This window comes from Periophthalmus magnuspinnatus, chromosome 16 (genome assembly GCF_009829125.3).
Source record: "Periophthalmus magnuspinnatus isolate fPerMag1 chromosome 16, fPerMag1.2.pri, whole genome shotgun sequence".
NCBI classification, from domain to species: Eukaryota; Metazoa; Chordata; class Actinopteri; order Gobiiformes; family Gobiidae; genus Periophthalmus; species Periophthalmus magnuspinnatus.
The window spans coordinates 28,835,976-28,853,568 of record NC_047141.1 but is presented as its reverse complement, the minus strand read 5'-3'; the positions used below and the strand labels follow the sequence as shown (position 1 = coordinate 28,853,568).

Here is a 17,593-nt window from a genome sequence, read left to right as displayed (position 1 = left end):
ACCATAGACATAATAACTAGGTTGCATGATTATACTGAGCATAAACATACAAAAACAAAATATATTCACTTATATTCACTTTCATTGTATTTTATTTATTTATTTATTTATTTTTTGTCTATTATAAGTATCGTAAAAAAAGCAATATTTTCCCACAATATCTGAAACACCCACATATGTTATTATCTGCAAGCTTTTTTTTTTTTTTTTTTTCAATTTTTATTTGTATGATAACAAAATCATACAAAATAAAAATAATGGGGATTTTTATTTTATTAATGTATTTTTTGTTTTTATTTATTTTATTTTATTTTTATTTTATCTGCAAGCTTTCTGTAAATTAAAGCTGCTCTTTGTATGTTTGCTAGTGGAGGGTCCATCACCTGCAATCTCCATGGCGACAAGTAGGTTACTAAAAGATAAGTTATAATTCACTTTCATTTTATTTATTTTTGGTCAGTTATAATTATTGTAAAAATACAATATTTTTCCCACAATATTTAAAACACCAACATATGTTATTATCTGCAAGCCTTTTGTAAATTAAAGCTGCACTATGTAAGTTTTCTGGTGGAGGGCCCGTCATTTGCTTGTCTGAAAAATATTACTGACCTGAAATATTCCACGGTATTGTATTAAATTCTTCTTTTAGTAACCTGTTTGTTGCCATGGAGATTGTAGTTTTATGCCATTCCGTGGAACATTACAGACAAAACACCAAAATCTGTAGAAAGTAGGTTTTGGACCCTCCTAAAACCTACGTATAAAGGACTTAACTCACTGGTAACCATCACCTTGGAAACAATGGGTTAAACACACACAAGGAAGTAATTTTTCATGGGAGTAAAGTCCATGAGATGAGAAAACACAACAGCGCTTCCCGGTTGGGACCTTTTCCTCATGACAAACTCTGGGATTAACGCTTGGATTACTTTGAATAGGAATTGCAATTTGTTTAAAAGACTTGGATTACACAGATGCAAAACTCACACTCTGTTTACAATGAGGGTATGTATTTTTATGTATTCATTCATAATATGTTCACTATTCCTTTATTAAAATGCACAGTATAGATGAACGTTTATAAAGAGGTGAGTAGTATCAGTTATAATTACACAAGTAACCTTTTTTTAATGAATCAACTCTATTCCTAACAACCCTGTTATTCATTAAAAAAAGGTTACTCGTGTAATTATAACTGATACTACTCACCTCTGTATAAATGTTCATTGATACTATGCACTTTAATAAGCCATATTATTCTGAAGTAGCCGTAGTACAGTACAGTACTTGATTTTTTTTTTGGTAATTCTTTTGCAACTTTTCTCAAAATAGAGTAAGTTTATAAGTGACAAAAACCTTTATATTTAGATTTTTCTTTTTTTTTTTATTTGGAAATATGCCTAATAGAAATGACAGAATATGTTATTTTGTCTATTTGTCTATGTCTATTTTCTCACAACAGTTAAACATAAATTTGCTGCATTTACTATTTTATTTACACACAATTTAGACCAGTTTCCTGTTCCAATCCTGGTTTAGTTTAGGTCCAATATAAACACACCCTCAGACTTTCAGTTCTTAAAGGTCCTGAGTTACGTGAAATTGACTCTTGTGAGCTTTAAGCCATGCAATAATGCTGTTACCTCATCAAAAACAGACCTTTAAGTAGCCTAGTTTTTACTTTTTCTTTGGCTGATTCCATATTTCTTCTACTTGAGTTATATTGCATTAAAGTGACACCAATCTATCTCGCATAAACATTCTGACTCCCTCCTCTGTATATTCCCTCACTCCAGGATCAGGTGTTGGCTCTCCCGGTGACCCCCGGTCCTTGAGGCGTCGCCGGCCTCCCTCGCGCTCGTCCAGTCGTAACTACCCTCACCTCGACCCCAGCTCCGACCCTGATGAGGACAGTGACGATGGCACCACCCGAGACCTGCGTGCAATACCTCTGCCCATGGCCCTCAAGAGAGCAGTGCGGTAAGATGCATTGTTTTAAAAGTTATGGCAAATATACTACATTTTCAATAAGAACTGGGTTTTTAGGGATATTTTTAAACTGAATCTCCCATAGTGTTATACAGACTCTAGCCCACAATCTGAAATTATGACATAATCAAAATGTAGAACGAGAATGTAATCGATAACTAATGTTTATTGTTTCTTGAGTTATTATTATGAACAAATAAGGGTGTGTGTGTGTGTGTGTATATATTGTTTTCTCATCACAAACATACCTGGAGTTGTGTTTCGTCTTCTCTCAAGCTGAAAACACTCTGTTCCACCTTGTGATGTCATCATGTGGTAACACAGGAAGTGCTCCACTGTGGTTTTAAACTCTATGCATCTTCACTAAAATCATTTGAATCATTTCAGACCCGGAATTACCAATGAACTGAAGGTAAAAAGAAGCTGTTCACTTGAAAACTACCGCTTCATGACATCACAAGGTGGAACAGAGCATTTTGAACTTTGGAGCTATACAGACTAATAATAAAGGATCAAACATGTGTGAATGAAAGGTGACAGCATTATAACACGGCTTCCTCTTGTTTTCTAGTCAGGCGCAGCAGATGGAGACCCGTGTTACTTCCAGTGGAGATTCCTGGAAGAAAAAGAAGAACAAATTTTGGGTGAAACTCAAAACTGTCGCTATAGAAATTCTGCACTTTTTTACTCTGTGGAGGAAATCTATGCAGAAAATTGGAGGTAAAGTCTTGTTTTCGTGCTTATGTCTTTACGATACAACTTTACTATTAAATGTGTTTTTATTGAAGGTAATTTTGGAGGCGGAGTCCAGTCCTACTTTCTGTTCCTACGTTTCCTGGTGGTACTGAACTTTTTTTCCTTCTTACTCATCGCTGGGTTTGTCATTATCCCGAGTATTGTTTTCCGATCTGTGGAGGAGACACCTGCGAACAGCACAGGTAATCCAAACGATGATGGATTATTGTTGTTTTACTGAGAATGTTTATAGCAGTGGTTCCTCAAACTGTGGGCCTGTGATGATTCATTGGCTTATTCTGATGTTGCTGATCAGTTTTGCAGTTGTATTTTCTGTGTTTCATACATTGACATATAAGGTAAGGCAAGGGAAGTTTATCTGTACAGCACAATTTGTAGACAAAGTAATTCAAAGTGATTTACACAATAAGAAATACATTAAAATCACAATACAGTACAACAAATCAAAACATAAGTAATCCTAAAAAATCTCATAAAATTAACATTAAAAAAGAATAAAAAAAACAAACAAAAAACCTTTCAGTCATATGCACAACTAAACAGAAACATTTTGAGCCTGGATTTGAACATTGTCAAAGTAGAGGCCTGTCTCAACATCTTCAGGAAGAATGTTCCAGGTTTTAGCGGCATAAAACTAAAACACTGATTCTCAATGTTTAGTCCTGACTCTGGGACCAGCAGGAGGCCGGTCCCTGAAGTCCTCAGAGTGTGAGATGGTTCATGTGGCTCTAACATATTGGAAATATACTTTGGTGCTGGTCCATGGAGAGACTTGTTCACAAGCAGAGCTGCTTTAAAGTCTATTCTCTGAGCCACAGGAGCCAGTGCAGAGACCTGAGCTCAGTACAAATGTGTGAAGTACTTTCTGGTTCTACAGTAGTCAGGACCCGAGCAGCAAGGGGAGTTTCCAGGATCTTTTTCACTGGGATGATCCAAGTTTTTAAGACTTAAAGCAAAATTCAAACTTCAATTCAGCACTTAGGTGAACTTTCATATATAAGTTATTTATGGTAATTTCTATTAATATTTGTTATAGTTTGGTGATGTGTTGGACTTGTTACTTTCTCTCTCTATTGAAAGTCCCTCCTTGTCCCTCCAATTAAAGTTGAGGCTTATCTGGTTTTAGAGCTGTTTTACAGTAAGTTTTGATCAGCGTGTGTTTGGAGTCCTATTTTAGACCTGAAGTCATTTTGTTATTCCAGTGGTACTTGGAAAGCAAAATGTGGTAGACCAATTAGGTGACATTAAAAGTGTTTTTAAGGAGAATATCCTGTTCCGTTCAGCAGTTACCTAGCAACAGGTCTTAGTAATAGAAATACAACTGGGATGTCAAAAGCAGAAACAGGGCTAGTCTTGTAAGTGAAAAAAGTAAAACACAAAAAATACTACTTTTATGATGTTAAATTTGAATCATGTTTAAGAATCATAACAAAAAATACATTATAAATTACAATAATGTAGCTTTTACTACTAAGCCTGAATGTGACCGCTGCTATTCACCTCTGATTGAAGCTGCAAATACTTACACTGTCCCTGGTCTGTTTTAGGTCAAGAGGAATGCATGATCTATGACCCGAATCCTCAAGGTCTGGTGGTTTTCTATACCTTCATCCTGGATTTTCTCTCAGGAACGGTACGATAAAAACTAATTTAAAATGTACTGGTTCAAATACGTTCATTTACACGGTGTCTGTAAATCATCATGGCATTGTGGTTTAGTGGCTAGTGCTCTCTCCTCACAGCAATAAGGTGGAGTGGACCCTGGTTCAGTTCCCGATTGCTGTGTCTGGGTGGGTTTTATTCTGGTGTTTTGGTTAAGAGTAGGCTAATCCGCAAAGTCTTGACCATGAAACCTACTCCAGATCTTTAGTGGGTCAAAGAGGAAGGATTGGACTGAAGTTGATTGATTAATTGACCATTGAAATAATAATTTAACTGTTGAAATGATTATAAACATATTTCAAAACACGTCATATGTGCTAAAGAACAGGATTTATGACTCAGACAAATAATAATAATAATATATCAGATTTATGTAGCACTTTTCTAGACACTCAAAGACGCTTTACAGAACATTAGTCATTCAGTCTGCGTCATTGGCCACTCAGACCACCACCAAGTCTTGATGAAAGACGCGACATAGTGGGGCACCAGCATTATGAGTAAATGATCAAATAACTAAATGACTACCTGAATATCTCACTTGTTTGTCGGACTTTGATACGGAAACTTTTAATACAAGGTCTCATGACTGTCTGTGTCTAAAAACTGGCTGCACTAGAACTTAAATTTGGAAGAAAAAAAAAGTTTTCAGTTACTTTGCTTCCCAAAAATTGCAATATACTGTAAACACTGGTGCCACTACACTTAAATAATCTGTTGATAAATATTTATTCTCACACCTGAACCTGTTTTTATTGTTTTAAATGAACTTATGTAGCTGGTCGTTTTGTTTGCTTTTGTCTGTACATATTTTAAACAGGTCCCCATAAAAAAGAGAGTCTTCACGCTCTTATTGGACTCTCCCTGTATAAATAAAGATAAATAAATAATACGATTAATTAAACCAAAAAATTATACCTACAGTTGCGATAATATGGCTTACAATCAACCTGCTACTATTGACAGAAGCTCTGGTTGATGGATGGGTCAAACACAGATTACAAATGTCCTTATAAAGAGCCAATAATGTCCAAGAAACAGAACATATAATAATATAAAACTGCAATATGTTTGTGTTTTCCTTTAGGGTTTTATTGAGTACACATACCTGTTCTATGGTTACTACAACAACACTATGGTCGAGGGCATGAACTTTTCGTACAATATCCCCCTAGCTTATCTGTCCACTGCAGCGTTCTACCTGCTGTTCTGCCTGGTCTGCATCATCGCACGGTGAGTTCAGTGACACGCTGTGAAAAAAAGGAAATTGCACATTGAATTCAGAATATTCATCTTTTTGACTAGATCTATTTAAGTAGTAGGTCTAAATTATTTCACTGATTTGAGTTGTATAACTATTGGAATTATTAGACAGTGGGGTAAGTCAGTTTTTCAAATGCAAAGCAACTTGTTTAAAGAGGAAAAGAAAGAAAACACATTGGGGGCGACAGAAGGTGGAACGTGCTATAAAAAAATTGTGACCATTTACCATAAATGAACTTATAAATCCGTAGTTGTGAAGCAGCATAAATTTTATAGTGACGTGAAACCTGACACACAATTAAAAATCAGCAGCATAAAGTTAAAAAGTGAAATAAAACTGTTGTAAATCCGTGATGAAAAACAACAAAAACTGGACAGTAAAAAGTACAACGATCTAACCTTAATCAAAAAGTGTCAAAACTCCTCAGTCTACTTAAATACTCTGAGTTTTACACATGTAGATACTGATTTTTGGAGTGCAGTTTTAAAAAAGTTCTTTTACATTGTATTTCTGTATTGGCTCTTACAGAATGGGGACCACAGCTCGTGTTGTTGTGGCGACAGGAGACAGCTCTGAAGGAAACTACAGTATGCTCGTGTTCACCGGGTGGGACTTCGGGTCCAACGGGAACCAGGCCACAAAACTCAAACAGCAAAACATCTACTACAGACTACAGGTAGACTTCAAACAGTTATATTCAGAGTGTAAGTGAATTGTATCAGTAGTACATTTGAGCATGGCGGCCATAACGGGAAAAAAATCATATGTGTAAAATACAGGAAACACTTAAAGCTGCCATTTGTAATTAGACTGGCCGACCCATCGCTGTTGTATTCTCACATGTCACCACTAGATGGCATCTACACTACTGCTATCTGATAGTGTGCCAGCTTTGATCTGATAGAAGAAGAGCAGAGAGCAAAGGTGAACCTGAACAGAGGCCAGGTGAGAGGAGGAGGAGCAGGTTTCACATCTGACATCTACTGGTAAAAACAGATGGTGGCTTTAAGTTTAAGCACCACATATGAATCACTTACTAAATCATGAAAAACTAAAAAGTAAGTGGTTAAACAATTTGATGTTAGTACTAACTAATGTTACTAATATATTTTAGCATTTTATCACATTTTTAGCCCATTAGTTTCCCTTTATCCCTTTCTTTGGCATTATTTTTATCATTGGGTTTTTTTTTGTTGTTTTTTTCTGACAGGTGGATCTTGAAGAGGAGATGATAAAGAAGAAGAGTTCCGCTCTCACACAGCGTCAGAAAGTTTGTCTTTATTCAGCTCGTGTTGTTTTGTTCACTTTGACTCTTGGATTCATTGGAGCGGCTTTAACAGGAATCTTCTTTGCCACTAACTTCAGTCAGGTATAGTTTGGTTGGGTTATTAAAAGAAATAAGGAACTAATATTTGTATTATTAGAAGAAAATCAGGCTCACACCAGATTTCATCTTGTTGCGTAAAATTCATTAGACGTAATAGTAGCGTTAAAACAAGAATATAGGACTTTTGAACAGTCAAAGGTGCGTTTACATTTTTCATTCACTCTCGCCTTCCTCTGCAGCCACAGCTGCCCTGGGGCAGATGGACTGCCAGGCAACCAATCTATGCCATCAGCTCCTCTGACCACCAATCAGGTGGATGAAGTGTCTCAAGGACGCAACAACAGTATGCATTCGTTTGACCTGAAGTCAAAATGGCAATCTTCAGGTTTATGGAAAAATCAGGAGGCGCAGATTGGCAGCCTCGCTTCCCAGGGCAGCTGTGGCTACAGAAGAAGCTCCCCAACACCAGCAAGTGTGGAGTGAATAAAAAATACAGTGTAAAGAGTTTGGAGTATGTTGAAAGGCAGTACACATATATATTTATATATTAGAGCTTATATGTAGTCACAGTATTGTTTATTACATTAACTCTGTTTCTTAATAACTTATCTGTTCTTCCCTCAACAGCAAAATTCGGACCAAGAGGGGATCTTGGGGTTACTTTATGAGTATTTACCCTCCATCGTCATCACAGGAGCAAACTTCATTGTTCCCCTGCTGAATGATCAAATTGCTCCATTTGAACAATATTCTCCCAGCGTCACAGTTGTCCTGGCATTACTTAGGTATAAACAAGTAAATAAAATATGTTAATTTATAGTTTAATGTCATACTGGAGAACATTCCAGGCAAAGCAGTAATATCTCCGTAGACAGTGGACTTTCTACCAGAGAGTTACATAGTGCACCTTTAGTCACTTATTGCAGTGTAATGCCATTTACTGAATCTTTAATTTGACCTGTATCTTTACTACACCCGTCTGTCGTCTGTGTCCAGGGCAGTCGTCTTGCGGTTGGTCAGTTTGGTTATTCTTCTGTACACTTTGTGGCGTCAGATCACATGTGATGAAACACCAGATGAATGTGCACTCTGCCAGTACAACGTCAAGGCTTATCAGGTGCTCACAGACTAAGAGAAAATATGAATCTTAATTTGAGTAATTTGAACTATAGATTCAGAATTATTTACTAAATGCTATTCAATTTGATGTGCTGAATATTTAACTTGTTTCAAGAAATAAGAAAATAAAAATATGCCATGTTCTCTGTCCTTTCCTCAGTGCTGGGAGACCCGTGTGGGACAGGAAATGTACAAGCTGACACTCTTTGATCTGATCGTTAATATAGCTGTACTCATGTTAGTGGAGTTTCCACGCAGGTACAGTATTATATGAGGCCTTATTCACGTTTTTTTTTTTTTTTTTTACAATTGTTCCAGAAAGACAGAACCTCACAGACAGAATTATTGTCAGTTTAAAGGACTTTCAACCATAGTACCATTAATTATGTGGAGATAATATCTAAAAGACAATAAGATTCAAGATTAAGATAAGATTTGTGCATTTTCTGTGTGGTTATTTCTTTTCAAAGGTTCATAGAGATATATAGGACCTGCCCTCTATCTGAAGTAATTACATGATTCTTTATAGATAGAATGCAACCTATTGAATTATACCTTTGCCCTAATTCCTGATGTTTTTCCTCTTTTGCAGGATGATAGTGGATAACTGGCACAATAAGATGACTCAGTGGGTGGGGCGACAGGAGTTTGTGGTTCCCTATAATGTGCTGGGGCTGGTCTATGGTCAGACTGTAGTGTGGACTGGAGCTTTCTTCTGCCCCCTGCTGCCTCTGATCAACACCTTCAAGTTTATCATCCTCTTTTACACCAAGAGGGTACGTGTCAATCTGTTTTTTAGTTTAAAATCAGTGATGGAAGAAGTAGTCAATTTAAGCAGAGATACTAAAGTACAGATACTAAAGAAAAAATCCTGAAGTAAAAGTAAAAGTATGACATGAAAAAATTGACTTAAGTAAAAATATTAAAGTGCCCGTTTCAAAATGTACTTCAAAAGCAAAAAGTAAAAGTATGTCGTATAGACTTTGACATCTAATAAAGCTTCAAATGTAGTGATTTTGATAATGATTTGGTCAACAGAAACAATTAAATCTTTTTTTTTCTGGCTGTTTTTATTTGTATTTTTATTAGCTCAAACTATGAACTTGTTAGAATTAAACCCCTCAGCCTTTTCAGTCGTGTTAAAAAAATGTAGTGGAGTAGAGAGTACAAATACCTGCTCTTAAATGTAGTGAAGTAAAAGCAAAAAGTATCCACTTTAAAATTTGCTTAAGTAAAGTACAGTACTTTACTCCTTTGACTTTGTTACATTCCACCACTGTTTAAGATTGATCTGAAGGACAGGTCAAAATTATATGGCGGTGGAATTTGCTGTTTTATTGTCAGATCGCAGATTTGTTGATCTGGTTTATGGTGAATGTCTCTGTGATTATTTACTGGGCCTATCCACATGAAAATTCCTCTAATGCACAAAGAAATAAATAATCAAATAAATTGGTTTCTTGCGTATTGTAAACGGTCACATTTTTATATATTGCTGTTCCAACGCACTCAAAGCACTTTATATCAAGGAACCACTCATCCATTCACACACACACTCATACACCACTGTATGCAGACACTAGGGATGAGCGAGGCTAAGTGTCTTGCCCAAGGACACAACAACAGCATTTGTTTGTGGGAGCTGGAATCACACCGCTAACCTGTGCGCTAATGCTGAACCAATGTTGTTTATGTTGAGAGAGGGATTCGAACCGCCAGCCTTCGGATCATTGGACAAATGCTTTTAACTGAATTACTGTCGCCCATAAATTGTGCTTATAACTTTTGAATACAATGAATTTACAACAGGCATTACCCCACTATGTTAAATAAAAGTGAGAGAAATGTCAAAATCTCAGCCATTAATCAACTGTAAAGATGTGTTTGTTGTCAGTTGAAAGGGCTTTAAACCATGAGATTAATATGACAAGTTTGTGGAGCCAGTCCCAATCAAATAATAATAAGGTTCAACATTTGTGAAGACATTATTTAACAGTTTTTCTCTTTAATTTTCTTTTTATTTTAATTTTCCAGATAACTCTTTTCTCTAACTGTCGACCTGCAGTCAAGACGTTCCGCTCCACCACCTCCAGTTTCTTCTTCTCCGGGATTCTCCTGCTCGGCCTGACACTGGCATCTGTTGTGATGATTTACAGTGTTGCCGAGTAAGTGGATATTTTTGTTGTAAGATCCCTAATGAGCTGGGAGTAGGTACGGTTGGGTGATGTGGCGATAAAAAATTATAATCAGATCTACTCCTGTGACAATATGCTGCTTGGATGAGATTGTCCAGGGTTTCTGTGTTCAATGCAGCCTTTTGCTCAAACATACACTTTTCCCCATCATCTCCTCCTATTGGTATCCTATTGCTATCCTCTGTCATGTTTTGAATGAGTGACTGGTAGATTTATCCAGTCATAGTGAAGTGTGAACTCTCGGAAACAGCACTTGGCTTAAGTTACCCCATAATGACAGATAAAAAGCTCTAAAAAATCCAAATGATATATATGAAGCCACTGCTGCCTTGAGGTAGTTTGATTGAAGCATGACATTCTGTGCCTCAGATCCTCAAACAATAACTCACTCTCTATAATTCATCCTTAAACAAGGTCAGTGAAGTGTCTTGCTCAAGGACAGAGCTAGCATAGAACCACCAGTCATGGCTTTATGGACAAACATTGTTATTACCATTAAGACAATATCACCTTATAAATTATCAGATCCAACATTTAGTTTTTCATACTTTTGCATATTTCTTATATGTTTCTAACTGTCATCCATCCTCCATCTAGTGCATAATATTATTGTGTTCTTGGACAAGATGTTTTTTACTCTGCTGCTCGTGTCCTGACTAGAACTAGGAAGTACTTCACACATGCGTCCTGTGCTCAGGTCTCTGCACTGGCTCCTGTGGCTCAGAGAATAGACTTTAAAGCAGCTCTACTTGTGTACAAGTCTCTCCATGGCCTGGCACCAAAGTACATCTCCAACATGTTAGTGCCATATGAACCATCTCACACTCTGAGGACTTCAGGGACCGGCCTCCTGCTGGTGCCCAGAGTCAGGACTAAACAGTTTTATGCAGCTAAAACCTAGAACAATTTTACTGAAGATGTGACACAGGCCTCTACTTTGACAATGTTTAAATCCGGGCTCAAAACAGTTCTGTTTAGCTGTGCATATGACTGAAAGGTTTTTATTCTACACTTTCTCCATTAATGTTATTTTTTTTTGTCATTATTTATGTTTTGATTTGTTGTATTGTGATTTTAATGTCTTCTAATTCAGTAAAGCACTTTGAATTACCTTGTGGACAAATTGTGCTATACAGATAAACTTGCCTTGCTTTACTCTATGAATGTATCTGAACAATATATTCTCTTGTGCAGGATTCACCCCTCTATGGCGTGTGGGCCTTTCCGGTTCTTGACAAGCATGTGGGACGTGGTTCCTAAATCCATCAGCAAACTTTCCCAAACAACTCGAGAATTCCTCTTCTTCCTCGGCTCCCAGTCATTCTCCATCCCGCTTTTTGTCCTATCCTGGTAAGTGATGTTTAACGATGATAATACTATGCTATATAATATTGATAATGAGTGATTTTGTTAATAGTTGATATGTTTTAATGCAATTGAAATCTTACCTTTATGTGTAATTATTTTCATTACAGTTTGATTCTGTGTTACATCGTAGCCTTAGCCACTGTCTACAAGAAAAGCGTTACTTTGTTAAAAACCCAACTTAAACTGGTAAATATTTTTCATATAAAACATCACCAGTTGTAATAGAATGGTGGTTGTGAATTTGTTAATACTTTTCTAATAACTAATAATTAAAAATCATGATAATGTTTTTTTTATTTTTTACAGGAAGGACAGGATAAACAGTTCTTGGTCAGACAAATCGGGAGACTGAGCAGCAAAATCTGATTTAATCTTTATGAAGCGAACCAAAATAACTGTATGCTTTCATAACATTATATGTAATGCACTTTTAAGGTATTTTGTGTGATATATATGCCTATTAAAATATAAATAAATGTGTATTGATTTTTAAGGTGTCCCTAATGTGTATCCAAATGGCTTACAATTCAGAGTGATGAAAATCTAGCAAGTTGCCCTTTTTTTTTTTTTTTTTTGCATCTTTATTTTTTTATTGTATATTTTAACTTTCCTGTTGTTCTTGTACCTTGTGTTGGAACACTGGAATTGCCCCATTATTGTGGGACAAATGAATTTCTTCTTATGTTATAGCAATTACCAATTCAAAACAAAAATATTATATCTTTTGAATCGACAGAAGTCATCGAGATATTGAATTGGTTAAAAAGATGGAATACAGAATAAATGTTTGGACAATTTTTCTGTAAGGTTGTATCGCCTCCTCTCTTGTGTGCGAGAGTGTGTGGTTCATTTTGTTTACTTCCGGTTGTGTCGTGTGCCACTTCCGGTTCGCTTGGGTTCCGGACACTACAGAAAAAAAATACTGTTTTCACAAGTCTGCGTGATAAATTTTGACTTTTATTTAACTAATAAGTAATCGTATTGCAGTTGGTAGCAAAGTAAGTTTGTGTTCTAGCATGAAGTAACTTAAAACATACAAAAATGAACGCATGCTAATCAAAGCTAGGCTAGCTATTGCATTTCTCCTCGGGTTTATAAAAGTCTCACGATACTGTCTTACCTGGTCTGAATGTTATATTAATTTTAGTTGTGTCCGCTCGTAGCTGATACTATTTGACAAAGCAGTCTCGCGTCGGTACACTTTATGGTCCTGCCACAGTCTTCCTAAAAGAAGGGACCATGAATATCCTCCCCAAGAAAAGCTGGCATGTCCGAAACAAGGATAATGTGGCCCGGGTCCGGAGGGACGAGGCTCAAGCGGCCGAAGAGGAGCGAGAGGCCAAGAGAAGAGTGGAGCGGGCAGAGCAAGAGGTGAAGAAAATCACTTATCATTTACAATACAGACGAAGATTGTCATAAAATGAACACAGGCTTTAATGTGAATAGAATTTTTGGGCTGAGCAATTATTATTATTAAAATAGATTGCAATTGTGATTAGGATAGGATTCAGTTCAAAGTGCACATTGTGTAAACAACTCCATGAGCATTGGTATTTGAAAAAAGACTGAAATATGAAGTGGTAAAACTTGCATGTTTGCAGATATTTAAAGTGCAGGCAGAACGATATTGGTGTATAAAAAATACTATTTTGTTAGAAGACAAGATGAACATTTCCAAGACATTCTTTTGTCTAAATATGTTCAGCCTTTGCGATTTCATAATTGCAATAAGTCAAATAGCAGTTTTGATTTGCAGCCCTATTGTAAATTTGAAACTAATGTCTTTATGGGTTTTTTTTGTTACATTTTCATAACTTACAGGCTCGTACAGAGTTTTTGAGGAGGAAAGCTCGAAGTGCACTTGAGGCTGCAGGGGTCAGCAGTAATGACGTGGAGGAGAGCGGAGGGAGCAGAGTGTCTGACCATCTGAACCTCTTTCCTCTGGAAGAGTCCTCAGAAAAGAAGGGCAACGAGGAGTACCTCAAAGAGAAGAAGGAGGAGAAGGTTTGTTTATTGCTGTGCATACGGTCATTCCTTCAGCAAGACACTACACCCACAGTGCCACTGTATAAATGTGAGGTGTGTGCGGTTCGGTGGGGCCGATTGTGCAGATTGGCAAACTTGCTTCTGCCAGTCTATCGGGCAGCTGTGACTACAAAAGTACACACCCATCATCATAAAATGTATATAATAAGTGTCTCTGATTGTTCAAAAAGTCTATATACAAAGACAAATGTATTACTTATATGATTTTGAGTGTAAAACAGATTTTGAGACACACACAAACACTTTTTTATTATATAGTGCTCTTCCAACTACTAGGCACTCAAAGCGCATTTCACCCCACACAGACACACAGTTAAATGTAGATTGCATCATTTGCATTTTATCCTATATAAACTAGAATAAAATTCATGCTTCTGTCTGTTATGATTGTGTGTTGTTGCTGTCCTTTCTGTTGTCCATTGCAAGACAAGATGATTATGCCACATTTTTTTCCTCCCTTTTTTTAGGAAAAGCAGGAGCGTGCCATCGGCTTACTCGTTTCATTGGGGCCACAGCCAGGAGAGGAGGTAACACCTTGGTACATGAAAACTGGCTCAGAAAAGACTGAGAGTAAAGAAAGTGACAAGAAGACAACCCTGACAGAGGAGGAGAGGGAGAAGAGACAGCGCCGCCTAAAGGACAGTTTAGACCCTCTGAATGACATGAGGAAAGGCCTGGGAGTGAAATACGGAAAGGAACATAAGAGCAAGAAGAAGGATAAATGTGACCGAGGGGAGAAGAGGAGCCATGGAGAGAGGTAACAGCAAACAAATTTGAACAATGGCTTCCAGATGGTTTGTGAAATGCTACAATTTAAAAAATATTGTCCAAATACCATTGAAAACTACTATACAAAATATAAAGGAAATATATTAATGGTTAATCTATTATTTATAATAGTTAGAATTCTAAAACTAATAATGAAAAATGAAGTAGAACGGTAATAAAACTATACGTCAATCACAGCAAGCAAAATAATGCTATTTAATATTTCCATCATTAAATTTTATATAATAAAGCTGGTCATATTTGATAGGTGTGAATGAAAGTATAACATTATTATAGTGTATAATACGTGGTGTATAATCCACACCATGTCTACGGTATGATTTTCTGAAACTTAATTTTACTGTTTTACAGTATTTTTCTGTTTCATTATAATTGTTTGTTAACTTGCTTAAAACAGTATTTTGCATTTATATTTTTATTGCTTGAGTAACAAAAGAGTTTATGTATATTTGAATATACTGGCAAATCTGGCAAAGTTGTTAAGTGGCAAGGTTATTTGTGAATGGTAAATGGTCACATTTTTTTTATAGCACGTTCCACCTTCAAGGCACTCAAAGCACTTTACATCAAGGAACTACTCACCCATTCATACATACACTAGTATGCACAGACACTGAGGGTGAGGTGGGTTAAGTGTCTTGCCCAAGGACACAACAACAGTATTCATCTCTGGTAGCTAGAAATGCACCACAAACTGTGAGTCAGTGGATCTGTCCACACTATCAATTGTTATTATTGTTTATGCCGAGAGCAGGACTGTCAACCTTCAGATCGGTGGATGAGCGCTCTACCAACTGAGTTACTGTCGCCCCCGTAGAGCAAACTTCATATAGTAATTCAATACAGTGCTTTACACAATAAGAAAGATCCATTACAATCACAATACAAACAAATAAAAACATAAATAACCATCTTTATCATCAGGTTTTATTAAATCTTATATTTCTCTGTTGACAGCTCCATAGAGAGGCTGCGAGCGGAGCGTCTGCAGAGGGAGGCAGAGGAGCGGAGGAGGGCTCAGGCTTTGATCGACCAGAGGAACGGAAAAGGAAAAGACAATGACGCCTCAAGGAACCTTAACGACAGAGACCGCCCGTACAACAGCGCGTACTTCCCCGAACTCGCCCGAAAACGACAGAGGAGAGATAGAGACAGCTGGAGGGACGAAATATTAAAATCATGAACTGTATCTGTAACTATAGTGTTGTGTTATTTAATAAAAGTTTATAAATGTGCACTGCCTGTCACCATGGAGATTGTATTGCTTTGCGTGGAATGACATTAAACTTGTATATCTGCATGGAGACAAACAATTGATGCCACCACACCAAGTTACAGATCAGATCTTGGGAGACGCTAGCAGAATCATAGTAAGAATGTATTTTTAAAGGTATATTTAAGCAATAGAAATGCCTATAATTGAATAGATGCAAGATGATTAAGTTTGATGCCATAGTGTGGAACATTCCAGGCAAAACATCCAGGTGGTAGACACTACAACCAGGAAAGTGTTCAAACTCACATTGCTGTAGGTTGGAGTTTTCTTAGCAAGTATATAACATAACATACAACCCCAACCTCAAAGACATTTTGGTGTGAAACTGACACCTTAACAAGTTGACAATATTGGTTATGTAATACAAAAAAATAATATCATATTCCATATAAACTGAGCAGCTGCATTAACAAGAAAAACAAAGTGACCTAATTTGTCCTTCTGTTATATTGAAAGTAATTTACACTACGTTTCAATATGTGTAACTCTGTATTTAACCAAAATGTGATACCTTGTGTTTTGTCCTAGTGCAGGCAGGAAGTAGAATGTGGTGCACAGACTCAGGACGGTTTATTTTTGTACCTGTGCTCCATGGAGAGGTCAAAGGTCAGATTCAGCTGTTTGAACACTTCAGTGAGCAGGTATTTCACTCCACACATACGCGCTGTTCAAATGTAAGTGGCATTTTATTGAGAGAAACATTAAACTTAGGGTCACATAAATGTCTTCTAAGTCTATTCTGTTTTATGACTGATTACGTCATCATGATAAAAGCTATTACTAATTTTGTAAATATGTAAAATAAAATGGGGCTCTGTGGATGGAGCATTCACCCACTTAGAAAACATGTTGGCAATTGCACAGCCATTGTTCCTCGGTGCAAGTCACTTCTCACACATTACCCATGCATCTTATCAGTTTGGACAGTGAATGAGCAATGCATGCAGTCATCAAGCGACTCATGCTAGAAGCTCTCAATAAAACACAGTATTGTTATAAAAATGTCAGTTTCATGTACAGGTAAAATGCATAAAAGCTGAAAATTTGTATCTAAATATATTTTGGCATTATTCCACTGACATTCAGACATTTCTTTGCCTGGGGTTCAAGTATCTGCCAAAAAAGTGAATGGACTGACACCAGAAATATCACTTTATGAGCTTAGTTGAAAGGTTACACAACATTTAAAAATAACTGTATTGTCTTTCCAGTTTTTAAAATGTATATATATATATATATATATATATATATATATATTTTATTAGGGTATATACTTGATATTCCAATGTTGAATATCTACATTAGAATAATTAAGACTTTTTTCCCAACATTTCCAACATTCATAGGCCTATTCTTGAGTTATAGATTACAGTTGACCACTGAAACAATTTCTGTCTTTCTTTATTTATTCTTTATTTTTGTCAGGGACCATGTACAAATTCATGAATCTTACAAAACAAAACCTGACTTGCACCAGATTTAGCTACTACTGCTTTCCATCTGCAGTCCCTGGGCAGGTGAACACACATTAAAATCCACATTTCATTACATTTACATTATAAGACTAACAGTTCATCATTAACATTAGCAGAAAAATACCATAAAATGTCCCCATGTCCAGTATATGATGTTTCCTACAGTCCAAAACTAAATTATGTGCAGGTTTAACAGTAAATACAGAACATTACAAATTAACTAGACTGATATGGACACATTTCATTATCTAAAATGTACTTTTTTTTAAATTTCTAGTAAAATTATTAAAATCTAAAGACTATATTCTACTCTATTGGCTTTTT

General features: G+C 36.4%; 2 protein-coding genes across 2 annotated transcripts; both read left to right on the top strand.

The window, feature by feature from the left end:
• The first annotated feature begins 860 nt into the window (after positions 1 to 860).
• tmc4 (transmembrane channel-like 4) lies at positions 861 to 12,216 on the top strand. Its single transcript, XM_033981047.2, has 16 exons — positions 861 to 1,008; positions 1,800 to 1,983; positions 2,564 to 2,712; positions 2,781 to 2,930; positions 4,296 to 4,381; positions 5,498 to 5,643; positions 6,203 to 6,350; positions 6,885 to 7,043; positions 7,629 to 7,786; positions 7,998 to 8,118; positions 8,281 to 8,378; positions 8,713 to 8,896; positions 10,155 to 10,285; positions 11,510 to 11,665; positions 11,791 to 11,869; positions 11,990 to 12,216. Exons 1-16 carry the CDS (start codon positions 978 to 980, stop codon positions 12,047 to 12,049), a joined length of 2,040 nt encoding a protein of 679 aa, XP_033836938.1. The 5' UTR covers positions 861 to 977; the 3' UTR covers positions 12,050 to 12,216.
• A 358-nt stretch (positions 12,217 to 12,574) lies between these two features.
• Positions 12,575 to 15,707, top strand: leng1 (leukocyte receptor cluster (LRC) member 1). Its single transcript, XM_033981091.2, has 4 exons — positions 12,575 to 13,054; positions 13,505 to 13,687; positions 14,197 to 14,486; positions 15,476 to 15,707. The coding sequence occupies exons 1-4, from the start codon at positions 12,923 to 12,925 to the stop codon at positions 15,699 to 15,701; spliced, it is 831 nt and encodes a 276-aa protein (XP_033836982.1). The 5' UTR covers positions 12,575 to 12,922; the 3' UTR covers positions 15,702 to 15,707.
• The last annotated feature ends 1,886 nt before the right edge of the window (positions 15,708 to 17,593 follow it).